Source organism: Amphiprion ocellaris, chromosome 3 (assembly GCF_022539595.1).
Source record: "Amphiprion ocellaris isolate individual 3 ecotype Okinawa chromosome 3, ASM2253959v1, whole genome shotgun sequence".
NCBI lineage: Eukaryota > Metazoa > Chordata > Actinopteri > Pomacentridae > Amphiprion > Amphiprion ocellaris.
The window spans coordinates 28,181,786-28,197,278 of NC_072768.1; the positions used below are offsets into that span (position 1 = coordinate 28,181,786).

Sequence of the window (15,493 nt, forward strand, 5' to 3'; positions counted from 1 at the left end):
CAATTTCGCCCTGCACTGCTATTATTAGGGCATATGTAGATACCAAACCAGTGTGATTTACTGTGCTAAAACCTGTCTTATCAGTGCAAGAACCATATACTGCTGCTTCTGAAGGCTAGAACATGCCTGGGTGTGGCTCAGAAAAGTTTCACCGTGATTTAGGATCTAACATCAATATGACAGGTTTTCTGCAACCCTGAACCCAGTTTCTCATAGGCACACAACACAGGAAGATCAGTGACCAAATAAAAATCTGGAAAAACACAGTTCCAGCAGTAATCAAGACATTGAAAACAAGTATCACTAATCAGAGCTGCAGCGTTTGTCCACCTGAAATGACACCACATCCAGCGTGCTACTTCAATAATCTAGTTCTGAAAACATAAAGTGCTTCTGACTTTGCACAGGGGTTGTCAGGAAATCCACATTTTCTGTGACAGCACAGAGAGTGTGAAGGCCATTACATGACATAAACCAACATATTTGCTGTGAAACGGCCAGAAGTACCACAGTGACATAGTCCTGACAGTGAAGGTGGTGGAGAAATGACATGTATAGATTACACCACAAATGGCTGGGGATATACCAAAATACGGGCTGACAAGACAACTTCCAGTCTACAGATTTTTGGCAGAAAAGGAATTTTCCAGACAGAGTAACCATAGTTTTTTTTTTTTTTTTTAATTAAAAAACAAATAAAAATCATTTTACGAACAATTCTGTTTATAAAAAAAATCGATTTGAAAACAATAACACAAGCAGGAAGAAACACGGGGTTAAGAGAAGAGGGAGGAAGGCAGAAAGGGAGGACAGAAAGGTGACCTTTTATACCACTCTGGGAGGCATACTGCCAAAATCACAGAAGTTCAAACTTCTGGCCAATTGGCCAGACTTGGGGTATTTCAGATAAAAAAAAAAAATATGGTAGGACAATAATGGCAGAGCATCTCTCCCAAGACAACACCAGCGTCTTCCATGCTGCAGAGTACTGGGTCCAAGATAAAGGTGGACATATAAAGTATTGAAAGACCTTAAGATTTGACACTCAGTATTGAAAGGTATGCTGACTTTTGTTCCAACGAGTGCCAACTGTGGGGCCTCTACTTTTCACATTGTAAATCTGTCAGTTTTTAATTTAATAACAGCAAATACCCCACTGTTCAACTTATAAATAATGCAATTACAATGAGATGATACAGTTTTGAGTCACTTGACATCACTTGACAATTAGGGGATATTGCACAAAAGTGTACTCATTTTTATTATATTGTAATCCTTCCACCCAATCAACCTTTTTTCAGCTGGAATAAATACTGCTACTTGTATATTTATCAGATAAACACAAAACCGACTGCATATATTAGTGTGTTTTGTGTATACTGCATATAGTATTTTTTTTCTCAAACTATATGTTGAATTTCCTATTTTCTGCTCCCCAGATGGAGCTGCTAATTGGCAGTGTTGTTTTAGTGGAACTTACACTTGCTACTACTATGTCTGTCATGGGATTTACAATGTATACTCATTGTCTCCTGGGGCTAAGTCAAAATATTTTCGTTACTGTCACTGTAGCACCACAACTGGACCAAAATTTCTATCTGCACATCATGCACATCAGAAGCAGCGAAACATCAAGTCCTTCATCACATACACAAAAAAATTAAAAAGTGCACTCTTGGAGAATTCATTGTTGTTTATTCAATAAGACTAGAACTGGTTTTATGCTAATAGCTCAATGTTCTGAACTAAGAACTCCAAGTGAAAAAAAAAAAACATCAAAACAGTACAGATGAAATGACAGCTACTTCACAGCACTTCTTTGGCAGCACACAATGGTTAGTCAGGGCTGAGTCAATCATAAAGTGTTAGAAACAAGGTCAATAAATTAGTCAGACGTGCATTTTAGATCATGTATATTGTAACCAACACATACGGTATCAATGCACAGTTAAGTCTCAATGTAAGCCTAATGATTAGCTGTCCATTTACAGTGAATATTTGCTTTAACACTGGAATACTTATTATGAGGTTCAAACATATTTTTGTCATCATCAGTTGCAAAATTATTAGCTTGGATCATTTGATTGAACCTTGTATAAAAAGAAAGTAAAAGTGTGTGAAGGTCACCCTAACTTTCTAAGTTTCACTCCATATATGCAGGACAGCCACAGACCAAACAAACATCTATGCTCAATAATAACAAAAAAATGTTTCATTGGTCATTAAGTGAAAATTATACATATTCTAAAATCATTACACATAAACTAAATATTTCAAGCCTTTATTTAACTTTGATGATGACAGCTTACAGCTCATGAATCCCCACCCCCAAAAAAAACAAATCTCAAAATATTAGATATATGATATATTATACACTGCCTGTCCAAAAAAAGTTGCCACCTGGTTTTAACTAATAGGAAAGAACCTTCCATTGAATTGTTACTGCAGTGATGAATAGGTTTCAGCTGGCAACTTATATAATGATCGCTGCTGATGCAGTGAGTAGCTTCTCATTTCTTAAACAACCATTTGGGAAGACATATCCTGTGGCTGTAGAAAGGATTTTAATCTGTTTCAGAAGCGTGAAATTATTGGCCTGCTTCAAGCAAAGAAAACAACTAAGGAGATTGCTAAAACTACTCAAATTGGGTTGAGAACCGTCCAATGCATCATTAAAACCTGGAAGGATAGTGGTGAACCATTGTCTTCGAGGAATAAATATGGTCGGTTATGTGGTCTGACAAGTTTAGATTTACCCTTTACCAAAGTGATGGGTGCATCACAGTAAGAAGAGAGGCGGATGAAGTGATGCACTCACCATGGCTAGTGCCTACCGTACAAACCTGTGGGGGCAGTGTTATCATCTGGGGTTGCTGCAGTTGCTCAGGTCCATGTTCAGCAACCAAAGAATGAGGTCAGCTGACGACCTAAGTATACTAAAAAATACCAGGTCTTTCCATCAATGGAACTTTTCTTCCCTGATGGCACGAGCATATTCCAAGATGACAATGCCAGGATTCTTGGTGCTCACATTGTGAATGAGTGGTTCAGGGAGCACGAGACGTCATTTTCTCATGTGGATTGGCCACCACAGAGTCCAGACCTTGGCCCCACTGAGAATCTTTGGGATGTGCTGGAAAAGACTTTGCGCAGCGGTCCAACTCTCCCATCATCAATACAAGCTCTTGGCAGAAAATGAATGCAACTCTGGACAGAAATAAATGCTGTGACTTTACAGAAGCTCATTGAAATGATGCCATGGAGAATGTGTGCCGCTGTCAAAGGTAAAGGTGGTCCAATGAAATACTAGTGTGCAACTTTTTTTTGGACGGGCAGTGCATTTCACCAAGGGCCACAGAGATGTCAATCAAGGACTCCTAGACACTCCCACACAGTCCTAAGAAGAGCTCCAATCACCTACTTAACTCAATACACCTGCCTAGAGCCTTTAAGTTTTCAGCCTGCTTGAATATACACAACCAAAATCAGGGAGAAGATTGCTGATGATCAAAAAGACAATTACTGACACCCTCCACAAGTAGGGTAAGACTCAAAAGCATATTGCTGAAAGGGCTGTGTGTTCACAGAGTGCTGTAACTGGAATGAAAAAGTGTGGTAGGAAAATGTGCTCAAGCAAATGGGATGACCGCAGACTTGAGAGGATGATCAAAAAAAAAAAACAGATTCAAGAATGTGGGGGAGATTCCCAAGCAGTGGACTGAGGCTGGAACCAGAACATCTAGAACCACCACGCATCGGCATTGCTGCAGTAATTTGAGCAAAGGGAGCCCAGACCAAGCATTGACAGAACATACATGAACATACTTTTCAGATTTTGGATATTTTTGCATTATATATATATTTTTAAATTTATCTTGAACTTGAAATATTTCAGTTTGTGTGTACTGAGTCAAGACTACATATATTTCTCACTCTAAGCAAAATCTGATGAAAAATATTGAACATTTCCCACTATTTTCTGATTATAAGATGTGCTTGTATTATCTGGTTCCGGGTTTAAAGACTGAAAATTTGACATTTTGAAAATGTGTTGACGTTTCTTTTTTTCATCTCTTGACTTAAACTACAGCAACTTTAAATTTATTGTCATAAAGCAGACCCTACCACATGAAATCTACATCAATGAAAGAAGAAAACCAATTGAAAGTTGTATGAAATTCTTGCAACTTAACAGCTTCTCCTTATTTTTTTAAGGTAAATTCTTCAAATAAATTAGTGTAATTATCAACTATACTGACATTCTAATAAAATGTGTGGCATTATGCCCACAATGTTGAAAATCATGACATTTGTGAAAAACAAAAATCCTACAAGTAACTTAACTTTGCTGCACTGTCAGATTCTGTTCTCTTTTGTCATGTCGAATAACTTATTAGTGTAGATGTTTCATGCAGACTCCATGCTGGAAGACCTACCTCAACCTGTGGTGACCCCTGCAGGCAGTCAAATATCCTACAGAACACCTGAAGGACAGGGAGGGACCACAGAGTATACGGTGCATACATGAGCTTAGGAAACATACAAGGAAAAAGAGTCTTGTCTTAAAATTAGTGTATGTAACAGTATACTACCGGTCAAAAGTTTGGACACCTTCTCATTTAATGGTTTTTCTTTATTTTCATGACTATTTACATTGTAGATTCTCACTGAAGGGATCAAAGCTAAGAATGAACACGTGGAATTATGTAGTAAACAAAAAAAGTGTAAAATAAGCCAAAACATGTTTTATATTCTTCAAAATAGCCACCCTTTGCTTTGATTACTGCTTTGCACACTCTTGGCATTCTCTCATGAGGTAGTCACTTGAAAATGATTTTCACTTCACAGGTGTGTGTGTGTGTGTGTGTGTGTATATATATATATATATATATATATATATATATATATATCCATCCATTATCTATATACCGCTTAATCCTCATTAGGGTCGCGGGGGGGGGGGCTGGAGCCTATCCCAGCTAACTCGGGCGAAGGCAGGGGACACCCTAGACAGGTCGCCAGTCTGTCGCAGGGCTACATACAGAGACAAACAATCACTCTCACATTCACACCTACGGGCAATTTAGAATGATCAATTAACCTCAGCATATTTTTGGACTGTGGGAGGAAGCTGGAGTACCCAGAGAAAACCCACGCATGCACAGGGAGAACATGCAAACTCCATGCAGAAAGATCCCGGGAAAGCCGGGACGCGAGCCAGGGATCTTCTCGCTGCAAGGCGAAAGTGCTAACCACTACACCACTGTGCAGCCCACACACACACACACATATATATATATATATATATATATATATATATATATATATATATATATATATATATATCTCAGACTTTTTATTCTGTTTTTTTTTTAAATGAAACGTCATGTTTTGTTTCTCATTTTTAATGGAGTATTAAAGCCAGTCATATATATATATGTGTGTGTGTGTATATATATATATATATATATATATATATATATATATATATATATATATATATATATATATACATATACATATACTCACACACATACACACCACAACCTGCCTAGGTTAAAGGAGAGCAGGCTTGGCCTGCAACACAGGTAACTGACACAGTGTTCACTTGTCATGGTTACAGTGACACCGTCCTGGCCGCTATATCTCGTAATGGAGAACCTTAACAAATCCGTGGATCCAGGCTATAAGCTGCATCACTGCCAAAATCTAATGAGGTGGTCCTTGTGTCATTTCTGACCTTCCCTGAAAATTTCATCCAAATCCGTTAACCTGTTTTATAGTAATGGTGCAGACGGACAGACAGATTCACAGACAAATGTACGCCAATCGCCACATAATAAACACATCGACACCGAGAGGAAAGTCGCCCTGCACATGTTGACTATATTTGGCTCAACATACAGCTGTAAGCCAGCTTCTCAACTATGAATATAATCCAAACTAAATATGGTTGCAGACTCACCAGTGAGCTCCAAATGTGTTTGAGAAAAACCCTGACACCGTTCAGATCACAATTCAAAATACTGGCAGCTCAGTTCTCCCATTAAGCAGCAAGGATATAAGGGGAGTGATATAAGAGAAAAAAAAATGTACAAGTGTTCAATTGCTTAAATCCTTTGAGATTTACGTATTGTTAAAGATTTATAGAAGTTGGTTCAGGTTGTTCAGTCATTATTTTTCACTTTATTTTCAGATGTACAGTTATATTAAAAGTTATTTATTGATAAATGTTGTCAAAATGTTTCTGAACCGTACTGAATTTATTTGATTTGACGGTCAGTTATTGATTACATGCAGACACTAACAAAACTACCAGGTTACATCAACATATATCACACTAATTCAAGTTAGACATTAAGATTTTCTGGACCTTTGCTTTAATAAATTTTCTCTGACTGGACCTCTTTGAATTTTAGTTCAATAAACAGCATCTTGGCCCTCTTTATGAACACAAAAAAAACCCCAAAGACGGAACACTCCACCAACTTACAGTAATATGAACACTCTGCAGGAAGGAGTTGTTTTTTCACCGAAGCACAGGTGTTTAATAAACATGTTAAGTGCAGATATATTCCCTTCTTTCCTGAATCTGTTTCCTCATGCAAAATGAACGCGATTAATATAGATTAAAAAAGTGAATGATAGTTAATCATGATTAATCGAAATCAATCCACATCAACCCTGTGACTAATCAGATTAAAAGTTTTAATCGTTTGACAGCACTAACATATATATATATATATATATATATGTATATATATATATATATATATATATATATACATATACATACACACATATATGCACACACACACACACACACACACACATATATATGTATGTATGTATGTATATGGGGAATGGAGACGGGAGGCTTGAAGGAGGAGCTTTCCCCCAGTAGTTATGGTTACATGCTACTGTGCAATAATTTCAATTTGTCAAATTCTTTGTATTTCTTTTAATTAAAAAAGTACAAAGTTTAAGTTCCATGTTTTGTCATATATTATTCAATAACTTTTCCTCATGTTTTAGTTTTTTGCTGTGGTATTCTTTCAGTATTAGTATCAATATATTCAGGTAGGTATCATATGTATCGAAGTCAGAAACTACTAACCTGGTCATACATGTACAGGAAGTGACTGCTCATCCTATTTTATTAAATAATGCCAGGCCTGTGTAGGGTGCTGAAAATGTCCAGTAGATGCACAATTCCATTTACATCCTATCATTGCATAGCAGAGGAGAAGCAAGAAGACAGGTCAGTCCCAATGAGTTCTCCAGAGGCAGTGCTATCTTTTTAGAGGCCACCAGAAGTAGAGCAGGCTAATTAGAACTCAGCCCCAATATAGAGCAGCACAACACTGAGTGATGTTCTGCAATCTCTACGCCATATTGTTGGAATTGCATAAATCTTTCAGCCAAAGATCATCATGTTACCCTGGATGCCTACTGGCTTCTAAAGCATCTAGCAGCATCAGGGATCTTTCGCCCCAATGAGAGCTCCAACTATCTCTTCTTTCTTCTTCTTTTCCTTTCGGCTTTTCCCTTCAGAGGTCACCAGAGTGAATCATCTGCTTCCATCTAACCCTATCTGCATCCTCTGCTCTCACACCAACTTACCTCATGAATTCCTACTATCTGTTCATTGTAAACCACATACATAAATTAAGAAGACTTGCGTGGATTATGAATTAATTTTGAATATCAACTTACATTAGTAAAACCTACACAACTTGCCTGAGGTGTTCCAGCTGTTACATACTACTACTACTACTACTACTACTTCTACTACCAATGTTCTCCAACCAACATTAGTTCCAGAATAACATACTGTGATGACTAAAGCACAGGCTGTGATGGCATTTTGTTTGGGTATGAATCCCAGAACAGCCTTTTTCAACTATGTAAATGGGACACTGGATCCAAATTTTAAACAAAAATTAAATCTTCACTAATTCTGTCTTGAGATCACTGTTTTAATTAAAATTTTAAGACTATATGTAACATGGTGCTTTCAAAGAAGCCCTTTAGTTAAAATCTTGTTTATACAGTTCTTTAAATGTCTTTAAACAATCACTAGCTGAAATACAGTAAATAGCTAAAATGTAGGTAAGGAGTTGACCAAAATGTCAGCTTGAATGATGTACACAGTAATGCCCTACATTATCCTAATGGACCAGAGGAGAGGAGAGTGAATGAAGAATTGTAATGCTTTTTCAGTTCACATAAATCCATTCATTTTCATAAATTTGTTGTCATTATAAACAAGGAAGTTATAATGATTAATTTATATAGCATATTAAAACTTCTGCTAATTAAACTTTACTGTATACAGTCTTGGCTGATGACATTTAATGCTTACTTATTGTTGGTAAATTATAAGTAAGCATTTTGCTCACATAGTAATCTCTTAATGCATATATTATGACCTCACGTGAAACTTGATGGTTTTGGCTGGTTTCTTCCCTCTCATGACATTGGTGAACTAAATTTTAGGATTTAAATGATATAGAGGAGTTGGATGCATTGTGGATGATTCTGAAACGCTGGCAGTGATTTGGGGCTGTTTACAGGGTATAGCACCTAGATCCAGACTAGGCTGTACTGGCATGTCAGCAATTATTCCTGAGGTGTGACAAGAGCCTGGTGCCAAAGTTTGTTGTCTTCCCATTTTAAGTGCAGAGGACAGACTGCACATAATTTCTGGAGAACTTTCAACTTAGAAACTTGTGTGTGGGCGCCATCAACTGAAGGCATGTACAAATCAAAAGACCTCTTCAGCCAGGCAGTGACAATTTTTAGTGGTGGACGCGATTAAAACATTTAATTAATTACAGGCTTTGTAATTAATTAATTAATCGCATTTGCAGTTTTGTCAAATAGCAATATTTGACACAATAAGTGAAGTTTTTCAATTCAAATAAAATTGTGGTTGACAGTTCAATCAATGAATAGACATATATGTGTTTGTAATTTAAAATTTATTTAAAAAAAGGAAATATATACAAAACGTGAATATGCAAGGCTGTGTTATTTTATCTGATTCCATTTTGTTGTTTTTCACAGTAAAGATCAGGGGTGTCAAACCACATAAAGCCCAATCTGATCTCCAGTGGGCCCCACCAGTAAAATTACAGCATAATAACCAATAAATAACCACAACTCCAACTTTTCCCCTTGTTTTAGTTTTTTAAAAAGTACATTCTGAAAATGTTCACATTTAATGAACTATCTTTTTTACAAAACATTATGAACCTGAAATTTCTTAAGGAAAACAAGTTCAATTTCAACAGTAGCCTATTATGCCTCAGTTCATCATTTACACATGCATTGCAACTGCCAGATCAGTTTATCTACAAAAACACAAAACATTCAGTCACAGGTATCTGCAACTGAACAATCTAGTATTTTATTTTATGATCAAAAGAACTTGTCAAGTTCTAGAAATTATTTTAAATATAGTTTTACAAATTTACAATTTACAGTTAATGTTGTAATTTTACCCTTTGTAAAGTTGTCTCGCAGGCTGAAATGGACCGTCTGGTGGGCCGTATGTTTGACAACGCTGGTAAAAATATTCGGAGTAGATGACTCGAGTACATGACATGATCAAGTATGCTGGTGTTCCGACTGCACATTAACGATGCGTTCTCCCATTCTCAGGAGTCTGTACTTCCGAGTCTGAATGGCCAGCGCATATACAGTCTATGGGCCAGCGCAATTTCAGTATTGCTGTACACTGCGAAAAACAGGCCGACATTAAAACAATAAGTCAGCTAATTAGTTCCGTGAAGACGGACCTTTTCCTCCCAGTCGCCCACGCCAGTTTGACATGCCTCTGCGCCCCTCCAGGGAGGCACACCCCACTATTTGAGAAACATTGCTTTAAAGGATGAATTATATGGTAAGGTGTGGATGACCTTGAAACTCCTCACAAAGGATTTCACCAGAATAGGCATCTGATTTCTATTACTGGGACATGTTCAGTTGGCACGGTTGCAGCGCATACAGTCCACATATTTTAAGCTTCATACAGGTGACAGCAGAAAGGTCAGTGCATATCTTGTTGCAGAAATTTACATCACACAGAATGAAAAAGGACACCTTTATCTGATAGATGCCAACTCTGATAAAGCCACTGGTACACTAGAAATTAATGCTGATGACCCTTGAGGCTCATCTCGTTTCTCAGTTTGAGGACTAACTCCTCAACAAACTTAAAAAGCTCAAAAATGACTACACGGACGAGAAAAGGGAGCTGAGACGCAGCAGTTGTCGGCCAAAAAGAGCCCCCATTTTGACCGGCTGCATTCCGTGATTCCAACCGGGACCCTGAACGCCACAGCCGAGCGGGAGCTGATGCAGTCCACTATACAGACCACCAATCCTGATCCTGGTAAGACCCTGCTGTTAGCCTAGTACGAATACGCCAGCTACAATAGTCCCGCATCAATATTGTGAACGTTACGTCAGCTAACGTGGTCCGGACACAGAATCAGTAATCAGAGGTTGACTATTTTTTGCTAACCAGTTAAATTACAGATGCTATCAACAACATTTCTTGTTCATTTTATTTAGTTGTCGGCCTTGGATGATGAGGTCCAGTTACCAGGATCAGTATTCTGCAGCTCACTGGTCCCGTCCTGCAGCTCATCCATGCCGTCCTCCTTTCAATAGACCAAATCAAGCAACATCTGATTAGACTGTGCAGACATCAACATGATCAACACATTATCTTTTGGCTAATCCTAAAATCACAAAATACAACCTTTATTTTAAGTTAACTGTGTTCATGAATAGAGAAAATAAATACTGACAACTAGTACCTTTTTGGGTGCTTTCATGCAAGAAAAAGGAAGCGGGATGCTACTGTGGATCTGCTGCAGTATCTGGAGAGGTCAGAGGAACGGTTCTTGGAACAGATCAGAAAACACTAAGACCCGACGTCTGCCATGCTCCAGAACATCCAGAGGATGGATGGAAAATTCAAACACTTTGGTTGCCTTTTCTAGAAAAAAATCTTTTTTTGTAAATTCTTTTCCTTCTTAGCTATTTAAGTTCACTTGTATTTTACTCTTGCACTTTGGGTGAATAAAAATATATTTGTGATGAAAGATGCAAGTTTTGTCTATAATCTACAGAGACTTTATTCAGTGTACATTTTGACAGATAATCAGTTGTGCTTTTCAAGCAGATTTCAGTCTGAGACACGTCAGCAACATATGTTGTTTTTTTTTACTGTCACACCAAGCTAGATAGATAAACTGCACTACTGCAGCAGATATATTATTGAAATGTGCTTATATAACGTGTCTACATACCCTACTCAAGCCCATCTTTCAGGTGAAATTTATGGAAAATGTAAAAAGTTTATAACATTATTTCATGAAAGTAGGGCATTTAAGTAGAAGCATGCAATAGTGATTTCCGCATCTCAAACAATTTACTGAAACAAAAGCTAACAACAGTGGAGGGCATATCACAATAAAAAGGTCAACGTCTCATGATGGTTTGGAAAGAACAACAGCCTTCAGCTGAAATCAAGTACAATTGTGTCCCACCAGTGGCATGATCACGGATGTGCCCAGACAACAGCTGACATCTGTCTCGCAATTCGCCTAAAAACCATCTATAAAGATAAACATAGATACTATCATCAACTTACTGCGTTTGTTTAACCGCTATGGATGCAAACGTAGTAGAGGCTAAGTAGCTAAGCTAACGCTAACACACCACTGTTAAGAATCAAAACCTCTCTGACAATTACCTGTCTTCTCAAACAAAGTTGCCGCTGCCCGTGACTACGATGAAGACAGGTAGCTACTAACAGTTTGATTTGTTTCTGGATCGTAGTGTAAGCTTGCAAAGCCAGGAACAGCACTTGCATGTTTACGGTGCGCCAACATTGCGGAACGGCTACGCATGCAGTGACGTACTGACATTTTACGGTGACGCAATGACGCAGCTCCAACTTGGCTCCTTGCCAATGGAAAAACAAACCGGTTCTGAGGAAGCACGAGATTTGAACCAAAAAACCACCGGCACTTAACTAGAACTAAACTAGCACCTGGTTCTGTTTGGTCGAAAAGAAGCTTCAGTGTTGAACCTCCATTCTGCGTCCCTCCCTTCTTGCCTGCACCTCCTGCCTTCCGCCTTCCCTACCCAGACCTGGTTCATCTCTGATTCCATTACAGATTCCCACCTGGCTCCTCCACCTGTCGAAGTGACTATTCCTGCCACGCTACACACCCCCTCCACCCACATTCTCTGAACCACTTTCCCAGTCAGGCTGTCACCAAGTTAGATCACTCTCTCAGGCTTGTATAGGATGGTGCATAGTGTGTATAGGTTTACTGTCACGTGTTATTCCATGCCTTTCCAGGACAGTATCACACGTCTGCTTTGTAGTGTGTCCGTATCACATCATCAGATGTAGCGTTGAGCGTCTTGTTGCAGCACTGTGTGTGTGTTTCTGATCCTGACCTGCCCTAGTTCTGGTTAAGTTCTGCACCTGTAAATACAATTGCTTTCGTAAGGTTAAGTCTGTATCGTTGACTATAGTTCCACGATTCCAGTTTCCTGTCCCACCTCGACTTCCGTAGGCATTTCCTGGTCTGCATTTTCCCCTGTTTCCTAGTGGTCTCCCTTGGGAGAAGTCTGTCTAGAATGTGACCCATCAGTTCCCCTTCCATTCCTCCGTGTGTTTTGTATTTTTGATATTCATATTGTAAATAAATGTATGGTTTGAACCGCTGGGCTGTTGTGTCTTGCTGTCTGCGTCTGAGACTCAGATCCCCCTCTGTCCTCCCACCTGTGGTCCAAAAATCAATTTAAGTATGCCAAAATAATAAGTATCTTAAACCCTAAAATGCACCTCGAGGAGTGAGGCACAAGGAGAGAGGAGGCTTGAAGGAGGAGCTGTAATCGGCATCGGCTTCAAAAAATCCATATCAGTTGGGCCCTACTAAACAGCTTGTTGGCCCTCTCACTGGGAAATTTGAATACAAAAAAAGTCCAAGACGGAGCAGTCAACCTACATACCGTAATATTCACACTTTGCAGGAAGGACTTTTCTTTTCACCGAAGCACTTCCAGCTTAAAGTACCACATTAATGCGAAGCATGCGTTAGTCGGGGATTCTAACATGAACTTTTAAAAGGTGTTTAATAAACACCTTATGTGCATATATATTCTCTTCGTTCCTGAGTCTGTCTGGGCATGCAAAATGAAATGATAAACGATATTTAATCGTGATTAATCTGAATTAATCTACAGCCGCCTTGTGATTAATCTGATTAGTCATTTTAATCGTTTGACAGCACTACTAAAAAGTAAAAGAACTTACTAAAAATAAAAAAAATTCTAGAAAAGGGCAAAAGTAGTGGACAATGCAGTTTACTTCTGAGGCAGTCGCTCCAGCACCGACACCATGTATCTCATCAATTCAACTACGGTGTTGGAAATTTCATTTATCCTCTGGATGTTCTGGAACATGACAGTGGCCAGGTTTTGGTCTCTTCCGATCTGTTCCAAGAACCATTCCTCTGACCTCTCCAGATACTGCAGCAGATACACATTAGCACTCTGCTTCCTTTTTCCTGCATAAAAGCACCCAAAAAGGTATTAGCTGTTCATAATTACTTTATATATTCATAAACACAGTTAAAGTAAGTGTTCTGCTTTTTGATTTTAGGATGGGCCGAAAGATAACATATTGATCTTGCTGATGTCTGCATAGTCTAAGCAAATCTTACTTGATTTTGTCTGTTAAGAGGAGGCGGCCGACACAGATGAGCTGCAGAGTAGTGGTCCTGGCAACTGGACCTCATCATCCAAGGCCAACAACTAAATAAAATGAACAAGAAATGTTGTTGATAGCATCTGTAGTACAATTTTTTCCATTAACTGATTAATTATTGCTTTGTCCATACAATGTTAGAAAGTGTTACAAAAATACATGTAATAATTCCCAACAGTGCTAAATGCCTTGTTTTGAGGCACAACTAAAAATCACCAAAAAAAATCTGTTTATAAGAAATCAATGCATTGAATTTTCACATCTGCAAAGCTAAAACCTCAAGAAAAATCTGCATTTTACTTTGAAATTATAACAGCTGCACATTACATATACTCTTTATTTCACTGTTAATTTCATCATTTGAATCAGTTTTTTACTCTTGTATTAATGATACAAAACATAATCAACACATAAATTAGAATGTGTTAGCAAAGAGTTTATTGGTTGACCAAGGGAAATTTCAATGATTATCATACAGTTCAGTAATATGATTAAATGGGCCATTGCGTAACAGCATGGGAGGCGTTGCTTCATTGTTTGTTAGCTTACCAGCAACTAACTGCAAACAATAGTCAACCCCAACCTCTGATCACTGATTCTGTGCCCGTACCATGTTAGCTGGCATAACGTTCATAATACTGAAGTGGGACTATTGTAGCTAGTGTATTCATAGTAGGCTAACAGCAGGGTGTTTCAGAAATAAATCTTACCAGGATCAGGATCAGGATCACTGACCACGGTGGACTCCTCGTCCATCAACTCATTGGCATTCAGAGCGCCAGTCGGAATCACAGACTGCAGAAGTTCAAAATGGGGATTCGTTTGGCCGACTACTGCTGCGTCCCAGCTCCTTTTTATGGTCCCTCAAGTCCTTTTTGAGTTATAAAAGTCATAAGTTTATTGAGGAGCGTGTCAAGGCTCTGCTCGTACAGGGCCGCAGCCATCTCCCGCTGGACCTTTTCGAACACCGGCTTGGTCCGAAATGCTCTCACTAACGTCGACTGAATTTCAGTTGAAGACCGCAGTGCCAGGAAGTACTGGGTCTCCTCCTCAGACCACTGCTGCTTGGATTTGGCATCCAAATTTACTGTTTCAAAACACTAATACTAAACACTACTACTACTACTACTTGTTCCGCTGTTAAAAAATGACAGTTCTGCATTTCCGTCGAGAATTGGTCACCGCAACCCCGCCCCCAGCCTATGACATATTCAGTTCTTAACTCTGGCCCAGCAAAGAGTTGGTGCCTGAAAAGCACCAGTTTTTGGAGCCTGGAGCTGATGCTTAGGTGGTGGAAACACAAAAAACTGGTGCTAAGTCAGGCACCAAATAAGCACTGGAACCTGCTTGGTCAAAAAGGGGCCATTGTGAATACAGTAAGTAATCATGAACACTGTTCTATTCATCCGACAAATAACATAAAACACAGCGGTAGGCTGTAGCAACAATGTACCAATGATGCAGCTGTGCCACGGGTCATATTTAATGTAAAATGATGCTCTGAGGCAAGGATGTCTTATTTTCTTAAATGTCTGTTGCGTTGACTCCTCTGTTCTTGTGTCTCTTCCTCATTTCTTCCGCACACATCTCTGGTGGGCGGGATTACAACATAAGGAAAGAAGTCAAGAAAAGGAGTCATGGATGTACAAAATGCAAAATGAGCAGGAGGGTCAACACATTCACAATTACTTT

General features: G+C 38.7%; 1 protein-coding gene across 2 annotated transcripts in view; it reads right to left on the bottom strand.

The window, feature by feature from the left end:
- bcar1 (BCAR1 scaffold protein, Cas family member) overlaps positions 1-15,493 on the bottom strand; it is a 92,093-nt gene that overhangs the window by 66,557 nt on the left and 10,043 nt on the right. Inside the window, exon 2 of one of the 2 annotated variants that reach the window (XM_035946877.2) lies at positions 4,437-4,484. The exons of the other annotated variant lie outside the window; for it this stretch is intronic. Coding sequence (XP_035802770.2) covers positions 4,437-4,484 — 48 coding nt within the window. The remainder of the gene's footprint in view (positions 1-4,436; positions 4,485-15,493) is intronic. 2 annotated transcript variants of the gene reach the window in all.